The 12,351-nt window shown below is 35.0% G+C and overlaps 2 protein-coding genes across 3 annotated transcripts in view; one reads left to right on the forward strand and one right to left on the reverse strand.

The window, feature by feature from the left end:
- The window catches only part of LOC113510458 (oxysterol-binding protein-related protein 9), a 112,008-nt gene that overhangs the window by 80,353 nt on the left and 19,304 nt on the right, over nucleotides 1-12,351 (reverse strand). The window lies entirely within an intron of this gene.
- The window catches only part of LOC116413069 (elongation of very long chain fatty acids protein), a 40,445-nt gene that overhangs the window by 10,250 nt on the left and 17,844 nt on the right, over nucleotides 1-12,351 (forward strand). The window contains exon 3 of the mRNA XM_031909918.2: nucleotides 5,443-5,686. Within this exon, the coding sequence (XP_031765778.1) occupies nucleotides 5,443-5,686 (244 nt within the window). The remainder of the gene's footprint in view (nucleotides 1-5,442; nucleotides 5,687-12,351) is intronic.

A 12,351-nucleotide genomic window follows, 5' to 3' on the forward strand; every position in this document is an offset into this window, starting at 1 on the left:
CATGAATGGGACAGAGGTACCCAAGCAAACTACTTTTGTAGTTTTTAATAAAAAAAAATAACGGTCCTAATACTGCATATCATCATCATCATCATATCAGTCGTGAACATGAGCCCCCCCCCCCTTAAGGAGGATTCAGACAATAGTTGCCACGCTTGGCGGGCGAGTTGGCAACTGCAGTTATTGATTGACTTTATAGTCAATCAATTTGGTGTTTGCATTTGGTGATGTTTTAAGAGGTAAGCCGCTGCCCATCTCTATAACATTAAGTTCCCCCAGTTGTCTCTTACGACACCTACGGGAAAGGAAGGGGTGGTCCATTCTATGCAGAGACCGCACGGCAAATGATACTGCACTATCGTAGAGGAATACATAACTTTATGTAACTTAACATTAAACGGAATAACAATGAAATGTAACAGAGAATAATGTAACAACGAATTTAATGGAAATAAACAAAAGAAGGTTTTATAATAGCATTACACCTCTTCGGATATAATTCAATACAATTTCATAATCTAAATGCCAGTTTAAATGTTACTGTTATGACGATTAAACATATGGATCGTGTTCAAGTGATCGAAGGGGAAGGGATTGTTAGTCTCCATTGCTATCAATACCTTATCAGGTCGACTACCACGCGGTTTCCCTTGGAAAACATCGTGATTAATTTATTGTTGAATTCGTCACATTCTCACTGATCTGTCTTTTAATTCTCGCCAAACAACCCTCATTGGCGCTCCGCCAGTATATACCGATAGCGCAGACGGGGTACTATTTCATTATCATCCATTAAACAAATCTTGAAATAATCAGGAGTTGCTTTCAGTTTTACTAGTTTTCACCCACAACTTCAATATAGAAGGGGATTTCTATAGAAAAGCATTACAGTTAATTATATAGCATGTAGTCTATGTAAAGTAATTATATATTAAAATTAAAAAGTGTATGTTAAATGCCTTAAGTGTACTATTGTTTGAAACCAGCTTGCTGTTCCCCTTAAAATGATTGTAATGTACATTATGTATAAATAGATAGTAATTTTAACATTAAATGCTATCAGTGTAAATAGTAAGAAAGAAAAGAAAGTGTAAGAAATAAGTTTAGAGAAATTACGCCTCAGAATCGACCCTTAAGTTATTCTCCATTCCAAATGACCACAATATTGCATGACTATTAGTTCGACAAAACTAACAAACTCATTTTCATATTTATGATATTAATAAGGACGTAATAGTCTTGATCTGCAAAGTAGTGGCTTCGGTTATGATAATATAAATATGAGTACGGTTCCATATCCAGAAAGAAGTTATTGGTTACAATAATAATCATAAAAATCAGGTCGGAATTGGCGAGGTCTTTTAGAGATTTGATGCATTGTTCAGATTATCTCTAATTATATTTATTTTTAGACTCTGCGTGAATTTTGGAAGATTTATCTTATTAGGGATTGAATTTTCAAAACTCCTATTGTTCATTTACGGGTCCATATGGGTCAATCAGTCAATCACTCAGCACCCTATGTACAACATTATTTAAAATATTTCACAACATACAGAGAATCGATCGCACAGGTTCTCATTTCGTATCTATTTAAAAATTTGGAATGTTTTATATACAAATCCACATTTACCTGTTATTTTTCTACTACAAATTATCTATAAATTAATTATTGTAATTATATTATGTTATTGTACCTAATAATAGAGTGATGGAAACTCAACTTATACTGGGGCACTTATTCCGGAGGGCGCTTTGTAGTCTTTTGTTGGATTTATACAGCGTATGCATTACACAGCATAAACTTTGAACACAAAGGTTGCTTGTTGTAGGTGCAGCTTATGTTTTCTTTGAAGCACGTCGAAGAGAGAATTTTATATGGAAAACGTACGCAATAGAAACGGGACAATATAATCAGTAATATCTTGCTCTATACACTCGCGACTTCGTCCGCGTGTCCGGGATGTGTTTAGCAATGAGGACTAACTTCATAATTAAAAATCGCTTAAATAAATTGTTAGTAATGGGGTCAAACAGGTACATTGCTTTGCATATATGTTATCATTTCGACTTCCACGCGGTTCTCCTTGGAAAATATCGTTGTTAATTCTTGTGAATTTCGTCACGATGGGATAACTGACCAGTTTTCATCATCATCTATCATTTATCAATGGTGTTTCGCCAGCGTACACCGATAGCACAGGCTGGATTACCATTCCATTATCATTCATAAAAAAAAAACCAAAAATAGCTTCCCTCCAAGTGGTAGTAGTGAGAATAAAGAACAGTTGATCAGTCGTGATGAATTCACCAGGTCTTAACCACGGAGTTATCCGGGATGGCGCGTGGAGATCTCGACTGTATAATTCACCTACTTACTACAGGTACAACAATAACGCGATCGGAATTACCATTCCATTTTTAAAATAAAAAAAAAAAACCTATCATAATTCAAAAATGGAAGATCCGCGTCCTAACACTTGTGAATCAGCAGCTGACTAATGTACACCCATTACGACACCGAGGAATGAAAGTGCACGGCTGGGCGTGGCTCGATGCTATCACTCGCCATAAAGTCATCCGATACATTCAGAATGTCGTGGACGTTTCCTCGACTTGTGCAACGACCGGTTGCCCGATTTACCCCCCGGAGGCATTGATACAGTATCTTTACATGTAACACATACCTATTATAGTACGTAAATAATGAGCATGTCGTTCATATCACATTTTTGTAGTTTCCGGGTACAATATTAGTGAAAATACTTTAACAACTCAACTGCTTACTGCAAAATTTAAATAAAATAAATAATTTATAATACTGAATGTAACATTGACGCACGTGTTGACCATTTGGAGTTGAATATTACGACTGTATGTTAGCTGTATCCCGCTGCGTTGCTTACGTTGATTAGAACAAAATTCTTCTATATGTTAATGTACGACATGGTTTATTTGTCTGCAAAATTTTGCTCAAATCTGTTCGACCATTTAAGCATGATTAAGTAAACAAATATGTAACGAAAATGACAAATTTACGAATCGCCTGACGGTAAGCAATACAATGTTTGAAGTCAAGTCGGGTAAGTTGGACCAATCTTGTAATTTTACTAAAATCTTATTAAAGCTAAAATAACAGATGTGTCAATAATGTCTTCCTTTTTAAAGTATATTACTATTAACCATGACCTGAATGTATTTTTAAAATCATACAAAATATTTATTAAACTTAATATTAAATGTATAAGCCAGTTCTCAAAACATTAATGATTAATCGATAAATCATGTCAATTTGCATTTAAAAATCCTTCAAACCTTTCGTCTTCGCTATACATATCCCCGGATATTAGTCCAGATGAGTATACGTTCATAATGCCAAGGCTACAATTTTACTAATGCAGTTGTTATCGATCAATCTCTTTAGATAATTACGACTGCTTGTGATATCATTTTTAATGGACGCTCTGTTACCCTTTTGTAATTTAAATGATCAATTACGAGTTGGTGTTAGTTACGTACGATTTAAAAAGATTACGCTGCTAGTACTTTATTTATATAATAAATAAAATTGTAACTAGACTATATTTGTAATAATAATAATAATATAAGCCTTTATTAAAGAAGTAACATAATAAACGATTCAATGTAATTAATATTCAATCAGTAACTGTTCTGTCACCTCTCTCTTGTCCAAAGACAAAGGCCTCCTCTAGAGTCTTCCATTCTATTTTGTCTTTGGCTATCCCTGTCCAAAGCGCACTTGCTACTGCTTTTATATCTGTAACCCATCGTGTCAATAGTCTTTCCTGTCTTCTTTGGTCTATTCTAGTGTACCAGTCTGTTACAGTTGTTGTCCATTTTTATGTTTTTTCTCGCGTAATATGTCCTGCCCATCTCCATTTTAATTTTTTTATTGTATAGATAACATTTTTTTTAGACTATATCTGTACATGGAATATATTAAAGTAAAATAATAACTTTTAGAAATGTTGTCTGTCTGTTTGTTTCGGCATCAAACAAAGTCTACTGCACCAAATTAGATGCGATTTTTCACAGTTGTGTTTCTGATCGTCTAACTCAGCCTTTCCCAAAGTGGGCGATAACGCCTCCTTGTGGGCGCTGCAGGCCGAAAGGGAGGCGGTAAGAGACTCAGAAAATAATAGAGGCGTTGTGTAGAGGCTTGGGGGTGATTTGTTTGTTGATCTTGAAGTAATAGTGGTTTTTAAGTAGGTGAAAAAATGGGGGCACTAAAAAATAATTTATTCTCAAAGTAGGCAGTAGACAAAAAAAGTTTGGGAATCCTTGGTCTAACTTAAAATCTGGTTACATTAATATGATTTTATCTTCTATATTTATGGGCTGTGTAGCCCGGCATAGAATGGGACACCGTTGGCTAAACTGCCTGCCAAGCGTGGCACCTGCTGGCAAAACCTTTTAAGGGGGAGGCTTATGGCTTATGTTCGGCAGTTCAACACGCCGCAGTCCTCTCATAAATTATCGTTGTTAATTCGTTACCATAGATTAATTAACCCGATTTCACCTTTTAAACGTAAACCAATAGCATCGGTGGATTACTTCTATTACTTCTTCATCCATTTAAATAAAAAAAAAAGATATACAGCTATAACGTTAAGGCTATTTTTTATAAACATATGGATACTGTTCCTCTTTAATGTCCACTTAGTTTCTCTTTGAAATTCTTGAGTTCGCACAGGTCAAGCCGCGGTAAACAACTAGTCAATTAATTAAACACCGCCAATGATCAATCGCAGCTATTTCCACACTTGGCTAAACTGATAATCGTTCAACGCGCGTGAACGAACATTCCGAAGGAAAATTAATGAAGTGAAGCGAAGGGCGCTTTCAACGGATTAATTAAGATAGTGTAAGCTTAGCTATTCATTTGTCAATAAGTGTTCTAAAATTATAATGCGAATACGACGAATTTTGACGTGACAATTTCTAAATCAACACCGTTCTCGCGTGAATTATTTTTATTTTATACTTTATAGCGCCTTTTAATAAAGACATTTTTAAATGAGCGATGCGAGACAGCACATGCGATCCCTACCCAACCTCAGTCGATATTTCAACTGTGCTTTCAACTGATCTGAAATCACAGAAAAGTCAACGCCCCCGAAATATAGAAGGAATCATTTTATAAAATACTTTTTGGGTTCATCAACTTTTTTAAAGATTCGAATAAAAAAAAATTCCACTGAAATTCAAAAATATGCAATTTTTGAATTTCAGTGGAATTTTTTTTTGCGGAAAAACAGCCAAATAAGATTGCTCAATTATTTTTAACAAACTTTAATACAACACCATCTAATGGCAACAAAAGTATTACCGTTGTTGCATCGTAATACTAGATGGCGTTAATAAATATAAGAATAAGCGCGACATATTTTGAATACAATAAAAACTAGACGCAAATTTCAGATCTTGACATCTGGTTGGACTACCACCTACCACTTCGGTTGCATGCTCCCTGATTACTCTATGAACCCTGAAGCGCTGCGGATGCTGAGCTTCCTCTGGTGGACACTGTTTATCAAGATATTCGAAATGATGGAGACCATGTTCTACATACTGAGGAAAAAGTACCGGCAAGCGTCATTCTTACATATTTATCACCATATCAGCACTTTTACTTTTGTCTGGATGGCTGTAAAATATGTTGGAGGTAAGAATATGAGTTTTAAATCTTATAGTTTAGCTCTTTAGTATTTAAAAAAAAAAAAGGTACTGTTACCTACCAACCTCACTGGATCGTCAGTGCTATTAAGAACGCTCTTAAGTTATTAGGCGAGACATGAGTTATAAGTATTTAGTAAAGTTGCTATATCTTTAAATATCCAAATTAGATGCTCGAATTAATAATAATCATCATATATATATGATAGATAGATATAATGATGACATATCATTCCGTGTGGTTCTGGCATAGAATGGGCCACCCCTTTCTTTCTCGTGGGTGTCATAAGAGGCGACTAAAGGAGGGCGAGGGAGGGGTAATATAGCGTCCCTCTCAAAACATCTCCAAAGTCCAACTGCGGTTGTTAATCCGCCTGCCAAGCGTTGCAACTACTAGCAAAACCCCCCTTAAAAAAACTAAACAAACTTAAAAAAAAAACTAGGGGGAGGCTTATGTTCAGCAGTGGACAGTTAAAAGATGACAATGATCATCATCATATTAGCCCTTAACCATTCACTACTGGACATAGGGCTTCCCCTTTAGGGAGGGTTTTAATACGACTTAATAATAGGTAGAATAAATAGGCGAGACAAATATGGATGCTGGGGGGAAAGGGATTATTAGCAATGGAGTTTGACAGCCCCATTGCTGGCGGTATGCCCTATCGGGTCGACCTCCACGTGGTTCCCCCTGGAAACCATCGTGAACAATTATTTTTGAATTCGTCACGATGGGCTAACTGACCCGCTTCATCCTCATCTATCATCCTTCACTGTATCTATCAGCGTATACCGTAGCGCGGGTGGGGCTACTATTTCATTATCACCCATAATAAAAAAAAATATGGATGCTGACGATTTGTACAAATTTTCCTTATTGTAAAGTTTATATTATCTTTTAGTTTCTTGTTTTAATATAAAAAGCCCTTACAAATCTTACAAGATACAGCATTTCTACGTAGATACAGGATTTAGGATTACGCATAAGTGATCTCGTGAAACTTTTTATAAGATTTTCAATTTCGTGTCTAGTTAAACAATTATGTTTTCCAAAATAACTTGGATTTTGAATTTTACCTGTTGAATAAACATTTAGAGGAATAAGACTCTTTAATTGAGGAAACTTTGCACAAAAGTCGATTGCTTGGGTACCTCTGTCCCATTCGTGTTTCAACCGTGAAGCAATTATGTTTGCATGGCTGTGTTTCGGTTTGAAGGGTGGAATATATCGTGAATTTACTGCGTACGGAGGAATAACACCTGAGTCCTCAGGAATGGCAGCGCATGGGGGGTATCATGGGCGATATAGTATACTCTGTTATGTCCATGGTACTGCTCATGTCTATAGGCGACGGTTACCACTTTCCATCAGGTGGACCGTCAGCTTGTTTGCCATTCTAAGTTGTATAAAAAAAAAAGATATCCAAAGATACGTGATACCGTTGCCAATAGACCCTATTTTATGAGTAATAAAAAGGCGTTAGTTTCTTGTACGAAACGGAATTGTCTATACATATACCAATATAATAAAGCGAAAAGTTTTAATTTTTATATGCTTATTTGTAATGGATAAATTCAAAAATTAATTAAAACTAATAAAATTTTTTTTTTACTTGTTTTAGCTACATTTCTAGCTTCTCATAGCTATCAGCGAGTAACATAGGTATTATATATTATATTATATTAAATTAAGTATAATATAAGTATAGTATATATGTATAAGTACGTATAAGTATAGTATAGTATATATTAAGTATAATATAAGTATAATATAAAAAAATCGTATTATATTAGATGATATTATATTAAAAGAAATTAGAGATCCCTACAAAAATTATCATAATGTAAAAAAAAAAAAAACTGTCGTATTAAAGCCCGTATGAAATAATAATTTATATTGCTCTGTACCTACCTGTGCGAATCCGGGGCGGATCGCTAGTTTGTATGTTCCATTACTTATTCCTATATGCAATATACTTTAGCAACAAAACTTAACAGCAATATTTACTCCTCATGGCAACAGTTATAAACACGTTCTGTCTGTGAAATTTCGCAGCGCAAAAAGGTTCCGCTTCCCTGGGGATAATAACACTGCAGTGAAGGCGGCCGTTCGGGCAATAAAACATCAATCCTTCTGTATATATAGAAGGGTAGACATCTATTCGGTGGATTGTGGTTTATAAGGAAATAAGCGCAATGCGTCCAAAACTTGAATTACACAAGTACATTAGTTTTTATCGACTACTACTTAAGCGTGGATTATAAAAGTAGGTAAATTAATGGAAATAAACAATTTCTACATGGCTTATCAATATGAAATATATACCAGATTTGAAGCTAGTGCAGTAGTTCTTCAGAACAAATATACAGACAGACCAAATTCCTTAATATTTGTGTTTTATCATATATTAGTCTTATTAAAACCCCACACATATTATTTTTTCTTAAATATCTTTCATGTACAAACGTTGCCTAGTTACAATTTTATATTATTAGTAAGATGTTGGTCGGCAAAAAAAAATACAACCAAATCGCTCCCTTGAAAATATCTAATACAAATAAGGATTTTCCTCCTTATTTGAAGTCGTTTGAAAAGTAGATATTTCCGAACGAATAGTTTTTTGCTTAGTAAAAAAAAGCAGTTTCAATCGTCATGAAATTAATATTGGACCGTCACGGGAGTAAACTCAGTCGATTGCGAAATGAAATGTGAAAATTGGTTCAGAAGCAGTGACGTAGTCGTCCGTAACGTAGTTGGAAAAAAAAATCAATTGAGAATTTCCTTGTTTTGGAAGTCGTATAAAAAACTTTGGAAAGTTAAGTCTTTCCTTGGTAATTGACGTTGCTTAATTATCTACTTTGTAATGATTGGACTAAGAGCGATTTTGCATTGTTTAAGTAAATAGCACGTGAGTGATGGCTTCTTGAAACAGTACTCGGGGGTGGGCGATACATAGCAATATCTACATATATATTGTAGTTATAACAGCTATAAAACCAATAAAGGATATATTAAATATCATTTAGGATATATTGGATATTTAATATATATATTCAATATCAAATATATCCTAAATGAAGTATCGTATCAGCTTTTAACTGTCGACTACTGAACATAGTTCTCTCCCATAAGGGAAGGTTCTGCCAGTAGTTACCACGTTTAGCAGCAGGGATGGCAACCGCGGCTAGGCTTTAGGGTCAAAATGAAGACTTCAATTAAAATGAATATAGATATTCGATTAGTAGGGTCAACGTTAAAACGGGTGATGAGCTGTTGTTCCACCATTGACGTCTAGAGGAACCCATTGATATTTTTTTTGATGGTTGAAAATGTTATGGCAACCCCGCCTGCGCTAACGGGATACGCTGGCGGGGCACCAGTGAAGGGTGATCGATAAGAATGAAAACAGGTCAGTTAGTCCATTATGATGAATTCATCAGGAATTTACCATGATAGTTTCCAGGGGGAACCGCGAGGAGGTCGACCTGGTTGGGTATATTGCTAGCAATAGGATTCTCAGTCTCCATTACTAACAATCCTTTTCCCCCCACCCATTGATATTAGAACGGTACAGACATCATCCTTAGCTACTGCTGCTAAGAACAAGATTGGAGATTTGATCGTGAGTAATAAAAAAAAACCGCCTTCCACCGTGTGGTCCCGGCATGGGCCACTTTTTCCTTTTCCGTGGGCCTCATAAGAGACGACCTCTGACCCAATCGTATTTCAACCATGAAGCAGTAGTGTTTGCATGGCTGTGTTTCGGTTTGAAAGGTGGGATATGGCGTGATTTTACAGAGTACAGAGGAATAACACCCGAGTCCTCAGGAATGGCAACGCATGGGGGTATCAAAGGGCGAAACGGTATACTCTGTTATGTCCATGGTACTGCTCATGTCTATAGGCGACGGTTACCACTTTCCATCAGGTGGGCCGACAGCTTGTTTGCCATTCTAAGTTGTATTAAAAAAAATTGCGTTCATAAAGCCCCCCTTTAATATTTTTTCTTATATATCTTTCATGTACAGACAGCGACCAGTTACGATTTTCTTATATGTATTGATTGATATAATTACATTAACATTACATTACATTTCCTCAAGATAACAAAATTAAAAAAAAAGTCGTACAATTATAATACCATTATTTCTCGTTAGGGTTGTCAAATAGAAGGCCAATGTGTATAACTTTCAATAGAAGAAATTAATCAGTAAAAACCGCAATCAAGAGTTTGTGCATAACAATAGATAAATACGACATGATTCGTTAGTCCCAGCCCTACTCAATCTGCGGTCCGCGATCATTATCTGTAACAGTGATGAAATTTTAGGCGCTTTTGTTATTTAATATAGCACGGCATGATATAGTAGGATTTTTAATTCCTAGTCAGATTTCGAAATAATTTAGAAATCATAAATATTTTTAAGTTATAATTTTAAAAGTGATTCTTTACTAAAATAATAAACATTGAAAAGACGGTTAGCTACCACTGTTATATTTTGCTTTTGAATTCCTAAAATTATTTTTTATTCGAAAATTCGACAGTTTTAGTGATAAGTTTGACCGTTTAATAAAAAAAAATATTAGAATAATACTAACATTATAGTTTAAAAAATACTTCTTTTAAAACTATAAATCGATTGATTTTTCACGTGCCTATTTTAAAATAAAGCACGACAGGGCAACACAACATGAAACACAGCTAGTATTTATGGTAAGGTGAAATAGAAATAATTAGCTTAATTTTAAAACATTTTTATCAGTGATATTAAAAATTGCTTTTAAAAACACATAGGCTGAAAACGTAATATTTAATTTTGAAATTACCATACTAACAGTCATGTTTATTTAGAAAAAAATATACAGTATTTTTAATTAGAATAACTCTCTAAAACGATGGTACTGATTTCGATTTTACCCTATTTTTATATTACTCAGAAATATGTGAATGCATGGCAATAGCTATGCGGGCCGTGGGTATAAAAAGTTGAGCAGGACTTGTGATTTATTAGATAGAATAGTTCATTAGAATAATTGTTCGAATATTTATGTCACAGATACCGATATACTCTAGTTGCGTTGCACAAATTAGATGCCATTGTCCAAACGGATTTCGTAACTAATTCGTAACAGTAAGACTTAGGCGAGATTAACAGATGTGACCCAAAAAATATACAAAGACATAGCTAACGCCACAATTGGAGTAGTTGAAACAAAGTAGCCATACTCATATAGAGCCATATTCGTAAGACGGGTTAATCATGGGATTAGGCTATGTTGTCAGATGGAGAGTTTGTAAAAATTGTGTTTGCATGTGCTGGGGTATATTTCTGCCATGAAATATCACGTTCAAACATAGCTATTAGGGGGGAATGGGATTGTTAGTAATGGAGACTGAGAATCCCATTGCTAGCAATATACCCAACCAGGTCGACCTCTTCGCGGTTCTCCCTGAAAACTATCATGGTTAATTCCTGATGAATTCATCATGATGGGTTAACTGGTCTGTTTTCATTCTCATCGATCACCCTTTACTGGTGCTCCGCCAGCGTATCCCGTTAGCGCAGGCGAGGTTACCATACCATTTTCACCCATCAAAAAAAAAAGCATAGCTATTTCGGTTTTTTATTAAGATTGAAAATGGAATGGTAATACCGCCAGCACTATCGGTATACGCTGGCTAGGCACCTGTGACAGATATGGATGAGAGCAGATTAGTTGGCCCGTTGTGACGAAATCGACAATTAACCACGATGATTTTCAGGGGAAACCACGTGCAGGTCAACCTGATAAAGTTGACTGCTAGCAATGCGGCTGTCAGGTCATTACTAACAATCCCTTTCCAGCCAACTGTTTCGGTTTGAAGGAATATTTGCAAAGAAATTAGTGTACGTACGCCTTGTAATTAATTGAGAACATCTCAGCTCGTCTATTACAAAATAAAAAACGCAATTTTCGGACTCAATTTCGTGTTTTTGTTCATATTGAAATCGGCTCAATAAATCATCATTTAGTTCTTCCTACTGTTAAAGTCAAAAGGAACAATACATATTTAAACGTTTTTAATATTTTTAAACGGTATGTATCATGTACTACATCAAATTTGTTTCGTTCGGTCCCGAAATTTCAGAAAAAATTCATGGTAGGCCCTCAGATCACAGGAATGACAGTTATTTTTATCGATAGAATCGATAGAACTCACTGTTTTATTGGTCCCATATTAATTTTGTCACTAAAGAAACTGTTATTTATCTTCGCGGAGCAAAAAAACTGCTTGTTGCAATAAAAAAATATGTAATCAAGCGATTCCATATTACATATTCAAATATATTCAAAGTAATATTTTTAAATCACCCGTCGTCTATGGATGCTTTTTAATTATTTTAAAATAAGAATTCGGTTACGAATTGAAGTAGCTGAAGAAGAAGAAAAAAGTAGTAAACTCTTGAAGTAGCTGTACGCCAGTTTTTTTTTTTTGAGGAGTAAAATACATTTATTACTAGATAATTGACGTTTTATTAAATTTGACACTATGTCAATCTCTTAGAGGATCCTGAGAGTACTTCCATAATGTTCTGGCGTCACTGTAAATCAATTTAAAGTTGACCCTTTTAGTTAAAGTGTCATTATATAGATAGGTACAAAGTTCTTGA

The sequence above is a fragment of the Galleria mellonella genome, unplaced genomic scaffold (assembly GCF_026898425.1).
Source record: "Galleria mellonella isolate WM207_F2 unplaced genomic scaffold, CSIRO_AGI_GalMel_v1 utg63, whole genome shotgun sequence".
Taxonomy (NCBI): domain Eukaryota; kingdom Metazoa; phylum Arthropoda; class Insecta; order Lepidoptera; family Pyralidae; genus Galleria; species Galleria mellonella.